General features: G+C 44.9%; 2 protein-coding genes across 5 annotated transcripts in view; one reads left to right on the top strand and one right to left on the bottom strand.

Annotated features, from left to right (window-relative positions):
• slc66a3 (solute carrier family 66 member 3) overlaps window positions 1-6025 on the bottom strand; it is a 7237-nt gene extending 1212 nt beyond the window's left edge. The window contains exons 1-5 of the mRNA XM_084014155.1: window positions 5782-6025; window positions 3591-3673; window positions 3420-3489; window positions 3267-3324; window positions 2877-2997 (exon numbers count right to left, since the gene is read on the bottom strand). Of these exons, the coding sequence (XP_083870281.1) occupies window positions 2877-2997; window positions 3267-3324; window positions 3420-3489; window positions 3591-3673; window positions 5782-5927 (478 nt within the window). The 5' untranslated portion in view covers window positions 5928-6025. The remainder of the gene's footprint in view (window positions 1-2876; window positions 2998-3266; window positions 3325-3419; window positions 3490-3590; window positions 3674-5781) is intronic.
• A 2590-nt stretch (window positions 6026-8615) lies between these two features.
• LOC311016297 (CAP-Gly domain-containing linker protein 4) overlaps window positions 8616-15000 on the top strand; it is a 49003-nt gene continuing 42618 nt past the window's right edge. Inside the window, exons 1-2 of one of the 4 annotated variants that reach the window (XM_084013904.1) lie at window positions 8616-8725; window positions 14037-14163. In XM_084013904.1, coding sequence (XP_083870030.1) covers window positions 14049-14163 — 115 coding nt within the window. In that variant the 5' untranslated portion in view covers window positions 8616-8725; window positions 14037-14048. Of the gene's footprint in view, window positions 8726-8777; window positions 8983-14012; window positions 14164-15000 lie in introns of those variants that run through there. The other 3 variants (XM_084013906.1, XM_084013907.1, XM_084013905.1) reach the window with 3 other exon arrangements.

Here is a 15000-nt window from a genome sequence, read left to right as displayed (position 1 = left end):
ACTATAGCTAACAGTACCAACTATAGCTATAGCTAACAGTACCAACTATAGCAAACAGTACTAACTATAGCCAACAGTACCAAATATAGCCAACAGTACCAAATATAGCTATAGCTAACAGTACCAACTATAGCAAACGGTACTAACTATAGCCAACAGTACCAAATATAGCAAACAGTACTAACTATAGCCAACAGTACCAAATATAGCCAACAGTACCAACTATAGCTATAGCTAACAGTACCAAATATAGCTATAGCTAACAGTACCAACTATAGCAAACGGTACTAACTATAGCCAACAGTAGCAACTATAGCAAACAGTACTAACTATAGCCAACAGTACCAAATATAGCCAACAGTACCAACTATAGCTATAGCTAACAGTACCAACTATAGCAAACGGTACTAACTATAGCCAACAGTACCAAATATAGCCAACAGTACCAACTATAGCTATAGCTAACAGTACCAACTATAGCAAACAGTACTAACTATAGCCAACAGTACCAAATATAGCCAACAGTACCAAATATAGCTATAGCTAACAGTACCAACTATAGCAAACGGTACTAACTATAGCCAACAGTACCAAATATAGCCAACAGTACCAACTATAGCTATAGCTAACAGTACCAACTATAGTAAGGTGACCAGATTTCTGAAATGAAAATCGGGGACATTTCCAGCGCGGTGGTCAAAATTCCAATGTTATCATTATGAAATAAATAACAGGGGCAATTACATGTTAATTTTAATATGTAAAAGCAGTCTGCAGCAACTAACATTAGAGCTGTAAAAACCACAGATGAAACAAAAACAACAAAACAGATTCTTATCTTATTCAACTTATTTATTATTTAGCTGATGATTTTTTTTTTTTTCAGTTCACAAGCTTTATGGAGAAAACAAGAACACATTTGATGGTGCACATATGAAGAACCACAGTGCAGACAACTGACTTTAAAAGAGGTCTTCTCAAAGTTATAGAAAAATTGTGAATGCTGTGAATTCATTGTGCGGAGCAACAATATTACAATCCTGTTTACTCAGGCCTGAGGTAAGAAGGTATTATCTCTTCCACCTTTTTAATTCCAATGACTGTAACGTCAGTACGTTAGTTTCACTGGCTACCGTAATAACTGGAGTTTGTGTCGGTGCGCAACTTTTTACTGGCTACCGTAATAACTGGAGTTTGCGTTGGTGCGCAACTTTTTTTCTCTCCCATTCAAATCGGGGACATTTTCGGGGACAGCTTTAACCGGGGACAGGTCGGCCAAATCGGGGACTGTCCCCGAAAATCCGGGACGTCTGGTCACCCTAAACTATAGCCAACAGTACCAAATATAGCCAACAGTGCTAACTATAGCTATAGCTAACAGTACCAAATATAGCCAACAGTACCAACTATAGCTATAGCTAACAGTACCAACTATAGCAAACAGTACTAACTATAGCAAACAGCACCAACTATAGCTAACAGTACCAACTATAGCTATAGCTAACAGTACCAACTATAGCAAACAGTACTAACTATAGCCAACAGTACCAACTATAGTTAACAGTACCAACTATAGCTATAGCTAACAGTACCACCTATAGCTAACAGTACCAACTATAGCTATAGCTAACAGTACCACCTATAGCTAACAGTACCAACTATAGCTATAGCTAACAGTACCACCTATAGCTAACAGTACCAACTATAGCTAACAGTACCAACTATAGCTATAGCCAACAGTACCAAATATAGCAAACAGTACTAACTATAGCCAACAGTACCAACTATAGCTAACAGTACCAACTATAGCTATAGCTAACAGTACCAACTATAGCAAACAGTACTAACTATAGCCAACAGTACCAACTATAGTTAACAGTACCAACTATAGCTATAGCTAACAGTACCACCTATAGCTAACAGTACCAACTATAGCTATAGCTAACAGTACCACCTATAGCTAACAGTACCAACTATAGCTATAGCTAACAGTACCAACTATAGCTAACAGTACCAACTATAGCTATAGCCAACAGTACCAACTATAGCTAACAGTACCAACTATAGCTATAGCCAACAGTACCAACTATAGCTAACAGTACCAACTATAGCTATAGCTAACAGTACCAACTATAGCCAACAGTACCAATTATAGCCAACAGTACCAACTATAGCCTACAGTACCAACTATAGCTATAGCTAACAGTACCAACTATAGCTAACAGTACCAACTATAGCCAACAGTACCAACTATAGCTATAGCTAACAGTACCAACTATAGCCAACAGTACCAACTATAGCTAACAGTACCAACTATAGCTATAGCTAACAGTACCAACTATAGCCAACAGTACCAACTATAGCTAACAGTACCAACTATAGCTATAGCTAACAGTACCAACTATAGCCAACAGTACCAACTATAGCCAACAGTACCAACTGCAGACAGACAGACCAGCAGACAGACAGACAGCAGCAGAGAGACCAGCAGACAGACCGGCAGACAGACAGACCAGCAGACAGACAGACAGACCGGCAGAGAGACAGACCAGCAGACAGACAGACAGCAGCAGAGAGACCAGCAGACAGACAGACCAGCAGACAGACAGACAGACAGACAGACAGACCAGCAGACAGACAGACCGGCAGACAGACAGACCGGCAGACAGACAGACCAGCAGACAGACAGACAGAGCAGACAGACAGCAGCAGAGAGACCAGCAGACAGACAGACAGACCGGCAGACAGACAGACCAGAAGACAGACAGACAGACAGACCGGCAGACAGACAGACAGACAGACCAGCAGACAGACAGACAGACCAGCAGACAGACAGACAGAGTGGTTGGTGGCGTGAGGCGTGTGGTAGAACTCACCCATGCATGTGTAGGTGGCCATCGCCCAGGAGAGGGCGCTCACCTGCCGGGCGTCCTGAGACCTCCACAGACACTGCAGCTGGGCAAACTTACTGGCTGCACTGATGAAGGTGCACAGGCTCTGAGGAGAGACCGGACACAGCAGCTCAGATCTGGTCTCTGCTGGTTCTTATGACATCATGACCTGTGTAAGTCTACCATCACGTCTCAAACACTTTGCCTCTTTATATGCAAACACTCGTCATTAACCAACAAGACCATCTGGTGTTCATGAGGTCTTCGTCAGATCCACCAAGTGCCATGAGGTCTGGATCTGGTCCTGTTCAAAACCGCCAGCTCATTACTCCTGATCGACACCTTGTGACTCGTGATTGATGCTGGAGTCATTACCATGGCCAGATCTATGATCCACTTCTCCACCGTGAGGAGCCTCCAGCCCGCCACGAACCTGAACGCATCACGTCAAGGCAATAACACGTGACCCGCCGGAACACGGCGTCCACATGGGCTCACCGGCTCGTGGTTAAAGTCATGAAAGGATACAGCGCGGCGTAGACGAGGCTCTGCCGCAGGCTGCCGTTGTAGTGGAGCATTAGCAGCAGCAGGACGGCGTCTGAGGACACAGGAAGTGACATGTTCAGGAGGGCAGCCATGTTTTACTGTCTCATTACCTCACATGTACACTCCTCCATCATGTGAAGAAAGCCAGCTGACCTTGAGCGATGAGGATGGGATACTCCAGGTAGGTGGGTGGGGGGTAGTCATAGTACATCTGGTACGTGACAAAAACTATGAACCTAGAAAAGCAGACGATGGTTATTACATGGTGTTATTACATGGTGTTATAACATCCCAGCAGCCCAGGCAGAAACACAGAAGCCTGATTAGGGGAAGGCTTTCAACGAGCTCAGCAGGACGATGCTGCATGCGTTGGCAGGCTGCTGGTGTGGCCAGGTTTCTATGAGGCGATGTCTGACAAAACGATGCCAATGTGAAGTTGCCATGGCGATAAACGATGGAAACAGGACTCAGTAAACATCAGCGTGCAGGCCAGGAGGTTTCACAGCGACATGGATGATCAAGTCCTTTTATGTAAGGTCTGTCTTAATATAGATAATCATCACCAGATGTGTGTCTGTGAGGGTCCTCAGTCCTCCAGGTCTTCCAGGTCCTGGTGATCCTTGAAAGCTTTATTGTTGGCGCTGGACCTGGTTTAGGGTTTTGAAGATGTGTCCCCTCTCATCCAAGAGGCTTCTTCAGTTCTAACCGGCTAGTGGGGAGTTCAGGTATTTCACCTCTTCTAGGGTCGTTAATACTGTGAGTCATGTGACTCAACCAGTCCTCAGGTGACACCAGAGACGTTGATGCAGATGGACTGCTGAGTCCTGATCTGAGGACCTGGTCTACAGGTCTGTGCACCACTAGGGATGGGACCATACAGGATGTTACCGCCGTCAGGATAAAAACCACCCAGAATGATCCACGATTCATTATCTGATATTACATATATATTATTATTATATATTATATCACGAGTGACCAAATATAAGATTGTTTGTTTTTCACTGAAAAGGATGTTCACTAATCTGTTTAGTGCCATTTAAGGGGTTTTGATTATTTGTATGATTATGGAGATAATTACTCTCCAGGATGATGGAGATATATATTCATATCGTCCTGTTAACCTGGAGCGACCGGCGCACAGCAGAGATGGATTATCAGTCTATCAGCTTCACGTGAGGGCTGGCCGGGTCCAGGGGTCACATACCTGGACCCCCACTAGTCCGGTAGACCTGGAGGAGCCGCCTGGTCGTCCAGCTGCCTACAGTACAGCTCTCAAGGATCCTCAGATAACAGTGACCTTTGATAATAACATTTAACACTGCTTATAATATCACCAAAGAAGAGCATTCTTTATTTTTAAACAATTGAGATGTATTATTTGAGTTGAGATTTAAATTAAACTTGTATTTGAAAACATCTTTAAATGACCAGTGTAAAGAAAAGTTATTAAGTTATTAAATGTGTATTATTGTGGTGCCATAGGGTGCAGTGAAATGTTTGCGTGCACTAAATTAAAAAGTGAGTCTGGAGCCCTGACAGTGGCGGCGCCAGAGTATTTTTTCTGGTTCAACTACGGTGGGGCTAACTCATACGGCGGTGGGGCTCAAATCAATGCCAGAATTTCAATGTGAATATATAACAACACCCTCCCACAGCTATAAACGTCACGCACACAGTGAGAGAGAGACAGAGACAGCGATAGTTACGTTAACTGAATGCCGTTACGACGTGACGTGGTGGTGCTGTTGGACTCCGCACTTTTCTTGGTTATTTTGTAGTTGTTTTTTTCTGGGTGGTTTTATGGTAGGGCTAACGGTAGGGCTAACACAATTCTCGACGGGGCTATAGCCCAACCAAGCCCCACCCTGGCGCCGCCGCTGAGCCCTGATGTAGACCTATTTGAATAGTTCACCTTTAAGCATTAGCAGAAATTGCCATTCAACCACACTACCGGGATTCTAACAGACAACGCTTCATGCAAATGAAGGAAGAATTCCTTTAATTTCCCTCCAAAGACCAACAGTGCAATAATGGAGGTTTTGTTAATATAAAAGCTAGATGGTAGTTCAGATGTGTGCCGAGTTCACCTTCATACATTAGGGATTCAATCGCAGTTGTATATGACGCTTATAAGACCCTGTAACCGAGGCCACACTAAATCACACACATTTCAAACGGAGTTTGGTGGTGGGCTTCTTTCCGCTAGTTGCACCGGGGAGGAACAGGAAGTCGACGTCACATCCACGCCAGCATCGACTCATATAGCAAGTAAACGGTAAACGGCTCTTTCTCCACAGCACCCCGCACGACACGTGAACGCAGCATTAGTGAAAACTCGTACCCGACCAACTCCAGCAGCAGGCTGTTGAGGCTCACTCCGCTCGTAGACTTCGCCCGCATCAGCACGAAGATCTGCGGGAACTTGAGCACCATGCACACGAACAGGGTGCTGGCGTTAGCGGCGTGCAGCAGCGCGTCGGACGGCATCGTGCGGAGCCGGAACACCGCTGGATGCGAGCTTTCAGGGGTCGGATCGGTCTCAGAGGACTCAGCGGCGGCCAGATGCTGCTGCTGTCACAACACAGTCAAGCTGGATGCGTTTAGAAGCGACTTCCGTTCTTTACTTTCAAAATAAACATTGTGTAGAAAAAATCCCAAAGCAAACAATAAAATGGGAATTTTAATTTAGTGCAAGTCTTAAAAGAATGTCTTTTCAAAAAACAATAAAACCACGCGGGGTCTGTGTTTGGTTAATTCTTCAATCCAAAATGATAAAAGGAATTACCGAAAAAAATAGACCCGGGCTGCAGTCGAATAGTCTAATACATTAGGTCCTATAGGACCTAATGTATTGACTATGTTATGATATGAGCTATAATATGGGCTGAAATATGTGCCACTAGAAACTGAATTTGAATCACATAATTTGAATTTGTATTGTTTAATTTGAATCATTGCATTGGAAAAACTGAATCTGAATACTATAATTTGGCACATATTTCAGCCCATATTATAACTCCTATCATAACTCCTATCCCTAACTCCTATTCCTAACTCCTATCCATAACTCCTATCATAACTCCTATCATAACTCCTATCCCTGACTCCTGTCCCTAACTCCTATTCCTAACTCCTATTCCTAACTCCTTATCCTAACTCCTATCCCTAACTCCTATTCCTAACTCCTATCATAACTCCTATCCCTAACTCCTATTCCTAACTCCTATTCCTAACTCCTTATCCTAACTCCTATCCCTAACTCCTATCATAACTCCTATCCCCGACTCCTATCCCTAACTCCTATTCCTAACTCCTATCATAACTCCTATCCCTAACTCCTATCATAACTCCTATCCCTGACTCCTATCATAACTCCTATCCCTGACTCCTATCCCTGACTCCTATTCCTAACTCCTTTTCCTAACTCCTATTCCTAACTCATATCCAGGACTCCTATTCCTAACTAATATCCATAACTCCTTTTCCTAACTCCTATTCCTAAGTCATATCCATAACTCCTTTTCCTAACTCCTATTCCTAACTCCTATCCCTAACTCCTATCCCTTAATCCTATTCCTAACTCCTATCATAACTCCTATCATAACTCCTATCCCTGACTCCTATCATAACTCCTATTCCTAACTCCTATCATAACTCATATCCCTAACTCCTATCCCTAACTCCTATCATAACTCATATGCCTAACTCCTATCCCTGACTCCTATCATAACTCCTATTCCTAACTCCTATCATAACTCATATCCCTAACTCCTATCCCTTAATCCTATTCCTAACTCCTATCATAACTCCTATTCCTAACTCCTATCATAACTCATATCCCTAACTCCTATCCCTTAATCCTATTCCTAACTCCTATCATAACTCCTATCCCTAACTCCTATCCCTAACTCCTATTCCTAACTCCTATCCCTTAATCCTATTCCTAACTCCTATCATAACTCCTATCCCTAACTCCTATCCCTTAATCCTATTCCTAACTCCTATCATAACTCCTATCCCTAACTCCTATCCCTAACTCCTATTCCTAATTCCTATTCCTAACTCCTATCATAACTCCTATCCCTAACTCCTATTCCTAACTCCTATCATAACTCCTATCCCTAACTCCTATCCCTAACTCCTATTCCTAATTCCTATTCCTAACTCCTATCCATAACTCCTCTCCCTAACTCCTATTCCTAACTCCTTTTCCTAACTCCTATTCCTAACTCCTATTCCTAACTCCTTTTCCTAACTCCTCTCCCTAACTCCTTTTCCTAACTCCTATTCCTAATGCCTATTCCTAACTCATATCCATAACTACTCTCCCTAACTCCTTTTCCTAACTCCTATTCCTAACTCCTATCCCTAACTCCTATTCCTAACTCCTATTTCTAACTCCTATTCCTAACTCCTATTCCTAACTCCTATTTCTAACTCCTATTTCTAACTCCTATTCCTAACTCCTATCCCTAACTCCTATTCCTAACTCCTATTTCTAACTCCTATCCCTAACTCCTATTCCTAACTCCTATTTCTAACTCCTATTTCTAACTCCTATTCCTAACTCCTATCCCTAACTCCTATTCCTAACTCCTATTTCTAACTCCTATCCCTAACTCCTATTCCTAACTCCTTTTCCTAACTCCTATTCCTAACTCCTATCCCTAACTCCTATTCCTAACTCCTATTTCTAACTCCTATTCCTAACTCCTTTTCCTAACTCCTATTCTTAAATCTTTGTGTAAACAGTTGTATAAACAGCTGGTTCACAGACGGCTTCAGGTCCAGCAGCTGGTTCTGGTCCAGGTCCAGCAGCTGGTTCAGGTCCAGCAGCTGGTTCTGGTTCAGGTCCAGCAGCTCCTCCTCCCTGTTTGCCGTTTGCTGTATTTACATTTCATTTGTCATTTACGTTTCATTTGTGGCCGTTACCGGCCGGTTCTCCCGGGCTGATCGTTGGATCAAGAGAGAAATCACGACTCGGTTTGTTTACGTTTCCATTCCAAAGCTAAAAGCTAAAAAAAGTACAAAAAGGGTATCCCCATGTAATGTTATATGTTTGTGTAATACATTAAATCAGACTCTGAAAATGTTATTTTTGTCAGTGTACTTATGTATTACAGTGTGTGTATTTTATTTTTGCTGAATTTATTTTGAAAACCGGAAAATATACGTCTTTATTGTGAAAGCCGGATGTGTGCGTTCCTCAGCTATGTAGGAAAATTAAACCCGCGGACGTTCCAGTCGTCGCCCACGAGCGCGCGTGGACGAGCAGCTCGGTCCAGGTAACGCGTGTGTGTGTGTGTGTGTGTGTGTGTGTGTGTGTGTGTGTGTGTGTGTGTGTGTGTGTGTGGCCGCGAGCTAACACGGACGTTGGTGTGTATCTGCGGTGAGCTTCACTAGCGGCCCCCGGCCTGTAGCGGTGTAGATAACTAACATCCCCGGAGGAGCGAGCGGGAGGGGGGCGGCACTTCTCCTTCTACGTTTTAATCAAACACCTAGCTGCTAACTACTCGTTCACAGACGCACCAACATACGGCAGGTTAGTACGAGCCGCTGTTGACACATGCTAGCCGGCTAGCTGATGCTAGGCTAAGTGACGTGTTCTACTGCCTGATGCTAGGTGACAGTGACGTGTTTGACTGTCTGATGCTAGGTGACAGTGACGTGTTTGACTGTCTGATGCTAGGTGACAGTGACTTATTTGACTGTCTGATGCTAGGTGACAGTGACATGTTTGACTGTCTGATGCTAGGTGACAGTGACGTGTTTGACTGTCTGATGCTAGGTGACAGTGACGTGTTTGACTGTCTGATGCTAGGCTAGGTGACCGTGACGTGATCGACTGTCTGATGCTAGGCAGGTGACCGTGACGTGTTCGACTGTGTGATGCTAGGTGACCGTGACGTGATCAACTGTCTGATGCTAGGTGACAGTGACGTGTTCGACTGTGTGATGCTAGGTGACAGTGACGTGTTTGACTGTCTGATGCTAGGCTAGGTGACAGTGACGTGTTTGACTGTCTGATGCTAGGCTAGGTGACAGTGACGTGATCAACTGTCTGATGCTAGGTGACAGTGACGTGTTCGACTGTATGATGCTAGGCTAGGTGACAGTGACGTGATCAACTGTCTGATGCTAGGTGACAGTGACGTGTTCGACTGTCTGATGCTAGGTGTGTTGTAGGTAGACCAGAGTGTTATAGGTAAACCGGTGTGGTGTAGGAAGACCTGTGGTGTAGACCCGTGTGTTGTAGGTAGACCTGTATTGTAGGTAGACCTGTGGTGTAGGTAGACCTGTATTGTAGGTAGACCTGTGGTGTAGGTAGACCTGTGGTGTAGGAAGACCTGTGGTGTAGGTAGACCCGTGTGGTGTAGGTAGACCTGTGTGTTGTAGGTAGACCTGTGTGTTGTAGGTAGACCTGTGGTGTAGGTAGACCTGTGGTATAGGTAGACCCTTGTGGTGTAGGTAGACCCGTGTGTTGTAGGTAGACCCGTGTGTTGTATGTAGACCCGTGTTGTAGGTAGACCTGTGTTGTAGGTACACCTGTGGTTAAGGTAGACCTGTGGTGCATGCAGGACTAAAACCCAAGACTCCAGTACAGCATGCACATCAGCAGGCTGATCTAACTCCAGATAATGAACGTGGATCTGTGGGGAGGTTTGTTCTGGGAACTGTTGGAGTGAGTCACAGTAACACAAAGCAGCGTTGTGTCCGAGCATTGTCTCTCATTGGCTGTGGGGATGGTAGCATGGTGACATCATGGGCCAGACCACGAGGCTCCCTGCTGAAGTAGGCCATCGGTCCAGATCTCCAGACAGGAATAGAATAATATGGAGAGCAGCATATAGTGAATAAATATTTACATTTGTGGAAGAAGAAATTTGGTCAAATAACTTCCGGGATCCCCTGCAGTAACTCTGTGGACCCCATAGGGGTCCCAGACTCCAGGTTGAAGATCTCTGGTTTACAGTATATGTTGTCCATATTGTATTAGTTGGTATTGATCTTTTTGTTGTTTATTCTATATGTATCATACCACTGGGGTACTCATCCGTAAAGGATGAGTGACACAGACCCGAACCTTCAAGAGTTGAGTCTCTTGAAGGTTTCTGTCCTTGCTCCTGGTTCCCCCTTTCAGTTTCAGGCTTTTCATTAAGCATGTTCTCCAGAAACATATTGGTTTTAAAGTCTTCAGGAAGACTTAAATGACATGTTTTTGGCAGTAGACATGCAGACTCTGTAAGCCTTAGGCCTCGATATCAGGAGGTTTGTAGGTTTACATGTATAATCCTCATGTCACCCTGCACATGATCACATTTATCTCTGTGTAATTCCACTCTCCTTGTTTGTATGAAAGTATTAGAGAGCACACAGCATCATATTCTAATTACATTGGCTGTAAAGATGCACTGATCTGAATAATTTCAGTCCCGATACCGATACCTGGACTTTGGGAATCGGCCACGTACCAATGTAATGTACTGGTTAGGGCTGAACGATTTATCGTTTTCTGACCGAAATTGCGATTTCAGATAACGCGATCATGTGATCGCCAAAGCTGCGGTTTTTGCAGCGCTCCTGACTCACCCAGGATCTGTTGTCAACTATTTTACACATACATGCCGTCTCTCGACCATCCTGCCAAGCTCACCAATCAGAGTACTCGTGAACAGGTCACGCTAACCAATCAGTATTAACCTGCTCCGTATTTGTAATTAGTCATAAATTACTTCAACTGGACCAGAAGCGGAGTTAGGGGATTTAATCGCCAAGAAAAACAGCACGTCCGTCATTTGGGAGTATTTCGGGTTTGAGGCTGCAGACGTGCACCAGAAACAGGTACTGTGCAAAACCTGTCGCGCTAAAGTTGCAACATCCAGCGGAAACACAACCAATATATACCGGTGATATAATCTCCCGCGAGAGGGTGCATTTCACGGCAGGGGCGCTGATTACGGCACAACGCCGGCACTTGAAAAATCACCACAGACATTTGCATGACGCGTGCATGACGAGTCCGGTGACTATGATGATCAGGCCCACTGTAGCAAACAGACTACAATTACAGCATCTTTTGCCAGTGTAACTCGGTATGATAAGAGCAGCGGAAGACACCGGAAAGACGGATTTAAAAACCTCCTCCGCACGCTGGACAGATATACGATTCCCTCCCGCACCAACTTCTAACAGGTTGCCGTCCCACAGCTATACGCGGAGGGTAAAGAAAAAGTGGTAAGCCATAAATGAATGACCCACCTATTTTAATGTCTGACATATTTTTTAGAAGGGTCATTTTATTTCAATAACAGTTTTTGTATTTGATTTACAATTAAATTATTACAGTTAAGGATTTTTGCACATTTTAAGACAGTCAAAGATGTCTCTTTTAGTTAATTTGTAATAACTGCCATTGGTCAAGGACTTTAAAGAATGAACATGCATGTTTCTTGTTCTTGTAAATTCATTTGGAAGCAATTTTTAACTTTAGTCCTTGCATTAGAGTAATAGCATTCAATGTTTTAATGTTACTCTACATTGTGAATATTGCACTGAAGCTTGATTTGAAGGAAATCGTGAATCAAATCGAAATCGCAATATCTGTCAGAAAAATCGCAATTAGATCTTTTCCCAAAATCGTTCAGCCCTAGTACTGGTGTTTAATTTAAATCAGCTGGATCAATCCTCACTGTGTGAACTGGATCAATCCTCACTGTGTGGACTGGATCAATCCTCACTGTGTGAACTGGATCAATCCTCACTGTGTGGACTGGATCAATCCTCACTGTGTGCACTGGATCAATCCTCACTGTGTGGACTGGATCAATCCTCACTGTGTGGACTGGATCAATCCTCACTGTGTGAACTGGATCAATCCTCACTGTGTGGACGTGACTGATCAATCCTCACTGTGTGGACTGGATCAATCCTCACTGTGTGGACTGGATCAATCCTCACTGTGTGGACGTGACTGATCAATCCTAACTGTGTGGACTGGATCAATTCTCACTGTGTGGACGTGACAGATCAATCCTAACTGTGTGGAGTCGACGTGAGGGATCAATCCTCACTGTGTGGACGTGAGGGATCAATCCTCACTGTGTGGAGTCGACGTGATGGATCAATCCTCACTGTGTGGACTGGATCAATTCTCACTGTGTGGACTGGATCAATCCTCACTGTGTGGACGTGATGGATCAATCCTCACTGTGTGGACGTGATGGATCAATCCTCACTGTGTGGACTGGATCAATCCTCACTGTGTGGACGTGATGGATCAATCCTCACTGTGTGGACTGGATCAATCCTCACTGTGTGGACGTGATGGATCAATCCTCACTGTGTGGACTGGATCAATCCTCACTGTGTGGACGTGATGGATCAATCCTCACTGTGTGGACTGGATCAATCCTCACTGTGTGGACGTGATGGATCAATCCTCACTGTGTGGACTGGATCAATCCTCACTGTGTGGACGTGATGGATCAATCCTCACTGTGTGGACGTGATGGATCAATCCTCACTGTGTGGACTGGATCAATCCTCACTGTGTGGATGTGATGGATCAATCCTCACTGTGTGGACGTGATGGATCAATCCTCACTGTGTGCACTGGATCAATCCTCACTGTGTGGACTGGATCAATCCTCACTGTGTGCACTGGATCAATCCTCACTGTGTGGACTGGATCAATCCTCACTGTGTGCACTGGATCAATCCTCACTGTGTGGACTGGATCAATCCTCACTGTGTGGACTGGATCAATCCTCACTGTGTGCACTGGATCAATCCTCACTGTGTGGACGTGATGGATCAATCCTCACTGTGTGGACTGGATCAATCCTCACTGTGTGCACTGGATCAATCCTCACCGTGTGGACGTGATGGATCAATCCTCACTGTGTGCACTGGATCAATCCTCACTGTGTGCACTGGATCAATCCTCACTGTGTGGACGTGATGGATCAATCCTCACTGTGTGGACGTGATGGATCAATCCTCACTGTGTGGACTGGATCAATCCTCACTGTGTGCACTGGATCAATTCTCACTGTGTGCACTGGATCAATTCTCACTGTGTGGATGTGATGGATCAATCCTCACTGTGTGGACGTGATGGATCAATCCTCACTGTGTGCACTGGATCAATCCTCACTGTGTGGACGTGATGGATCAATCCTCACTGTGTGGACTGGATCAATCCTCACTGTGTGCACTGGATCAATCCTCACTGTGTGGACTGGATCAATCCTCACTGTGTGCACTGGATCAATCCTCACTGTGCAAGGCGACATCGGGCTTGAATTAGATAAATTGTTAAAATAACAAATTGAACAGGAAACTAAAATTGCAGTATTTAGTGAACAGTACTAATGCTAGTACTTTGATCTTTTATTCCCTATATATGTTATCCACCTTGAGGTTTAGGTCCTAACCAGACCCTGTTAAGACCCAGTTCTCTGTTGTAGCTGTTTGAGTGGGATCCTGCCAGATCAACCGAAACCTTCAGCGTGTCTTAAAGAATCTCTCTCTGCTCAGTGGGAGTTAGACCTACTTGCCTTCTCTTTCTAGGTCTTCATATATTGTTCTCCCCAGGCCCCGGGGGCCATGACGAAGGAGGATGTTTCAGAGCCTGCCGAGGGAGACACCCTGCTGGGCTGGCCTTCTTCCCATCAGCCCATTATCCACCAGGTGGCCTCTGCACCCATGCCCAGTGACTGTGGTGAGGAGACGCACACACACACACACACACACACACACACACACACACACACACACACACACACACTAGAGCCCGACCGATTTATCGGCGGGCCGATATTATTGGCTGATATTAGGCATTTTCCAAACTAACAGTATCAGCATTTATAATGGCCGATAAATGAATATTTAAAAAATAAAATAAAAACGGACAAAACACCCTTCAACCATGTTATGAGTGTTGGCGTTGTATAGTTTGTCCACCAGAGGGCACTCTACACCGTCCCTGTTGCCAACTCTCTGTATAATGCCACAAATCCTACACCCAGCTGATCCGGGCAGAGAGAACGAGTTACCGTAAATCCTCTAATACTGGCCTGTATTCTATTACCGGCCAGTCTCTAACATTGGCCGGTCTCGCTGTCCATCCATCCATCCATCCATCCATCCATTGTCTACCTCTTATCCTGTATTCAGGGTCGCGGGGGGGCTGGAGCCGATCCCAGCTGTCATTGGGCGAAGGCGGGGTACACCCTGGACAGGTAACCAGTCTATCACAGGGAGACATGTAGAGACAGACAACCATTCACACTCAGGTTCACACCTACGGACAATTTAGAGTCACCAATGAACCTATCCCCATCCTGCATGTCTTTGGACTGTGGGAGGAACCCGGAGAACCCGGAGAGAACCCACGCTTACACGGGGAGAACATGCAAACTCCACACAGAAGGAACCCGAACCGGGAATCGAACCGGGGATCCTCTCACTGATAGGCAACAGTGCTACCCACTACACCACCGTGCAGCCCCGGTCTCGCTGTCGGCGGAGGTAAATAACGGCCGGTCTCTAAAAAACC

The sequence above is a fragment of the Eutrigla gurnardus genome (assembly GCF_963514095.1).
Source record: "Eutrigla gurnardus genome assembly, chromosome: 7".
In the NCBI taxonomy this organism is placed as follows: Eukaryota; Metazoa; Chordata; class Actinopteri; order Perciformes; family Triglidae; genus Eutrigla; species Eutrigla gurnardus.
This window is presented reverse-complemented; position numbering and strand designations above follow the sequence as displayed.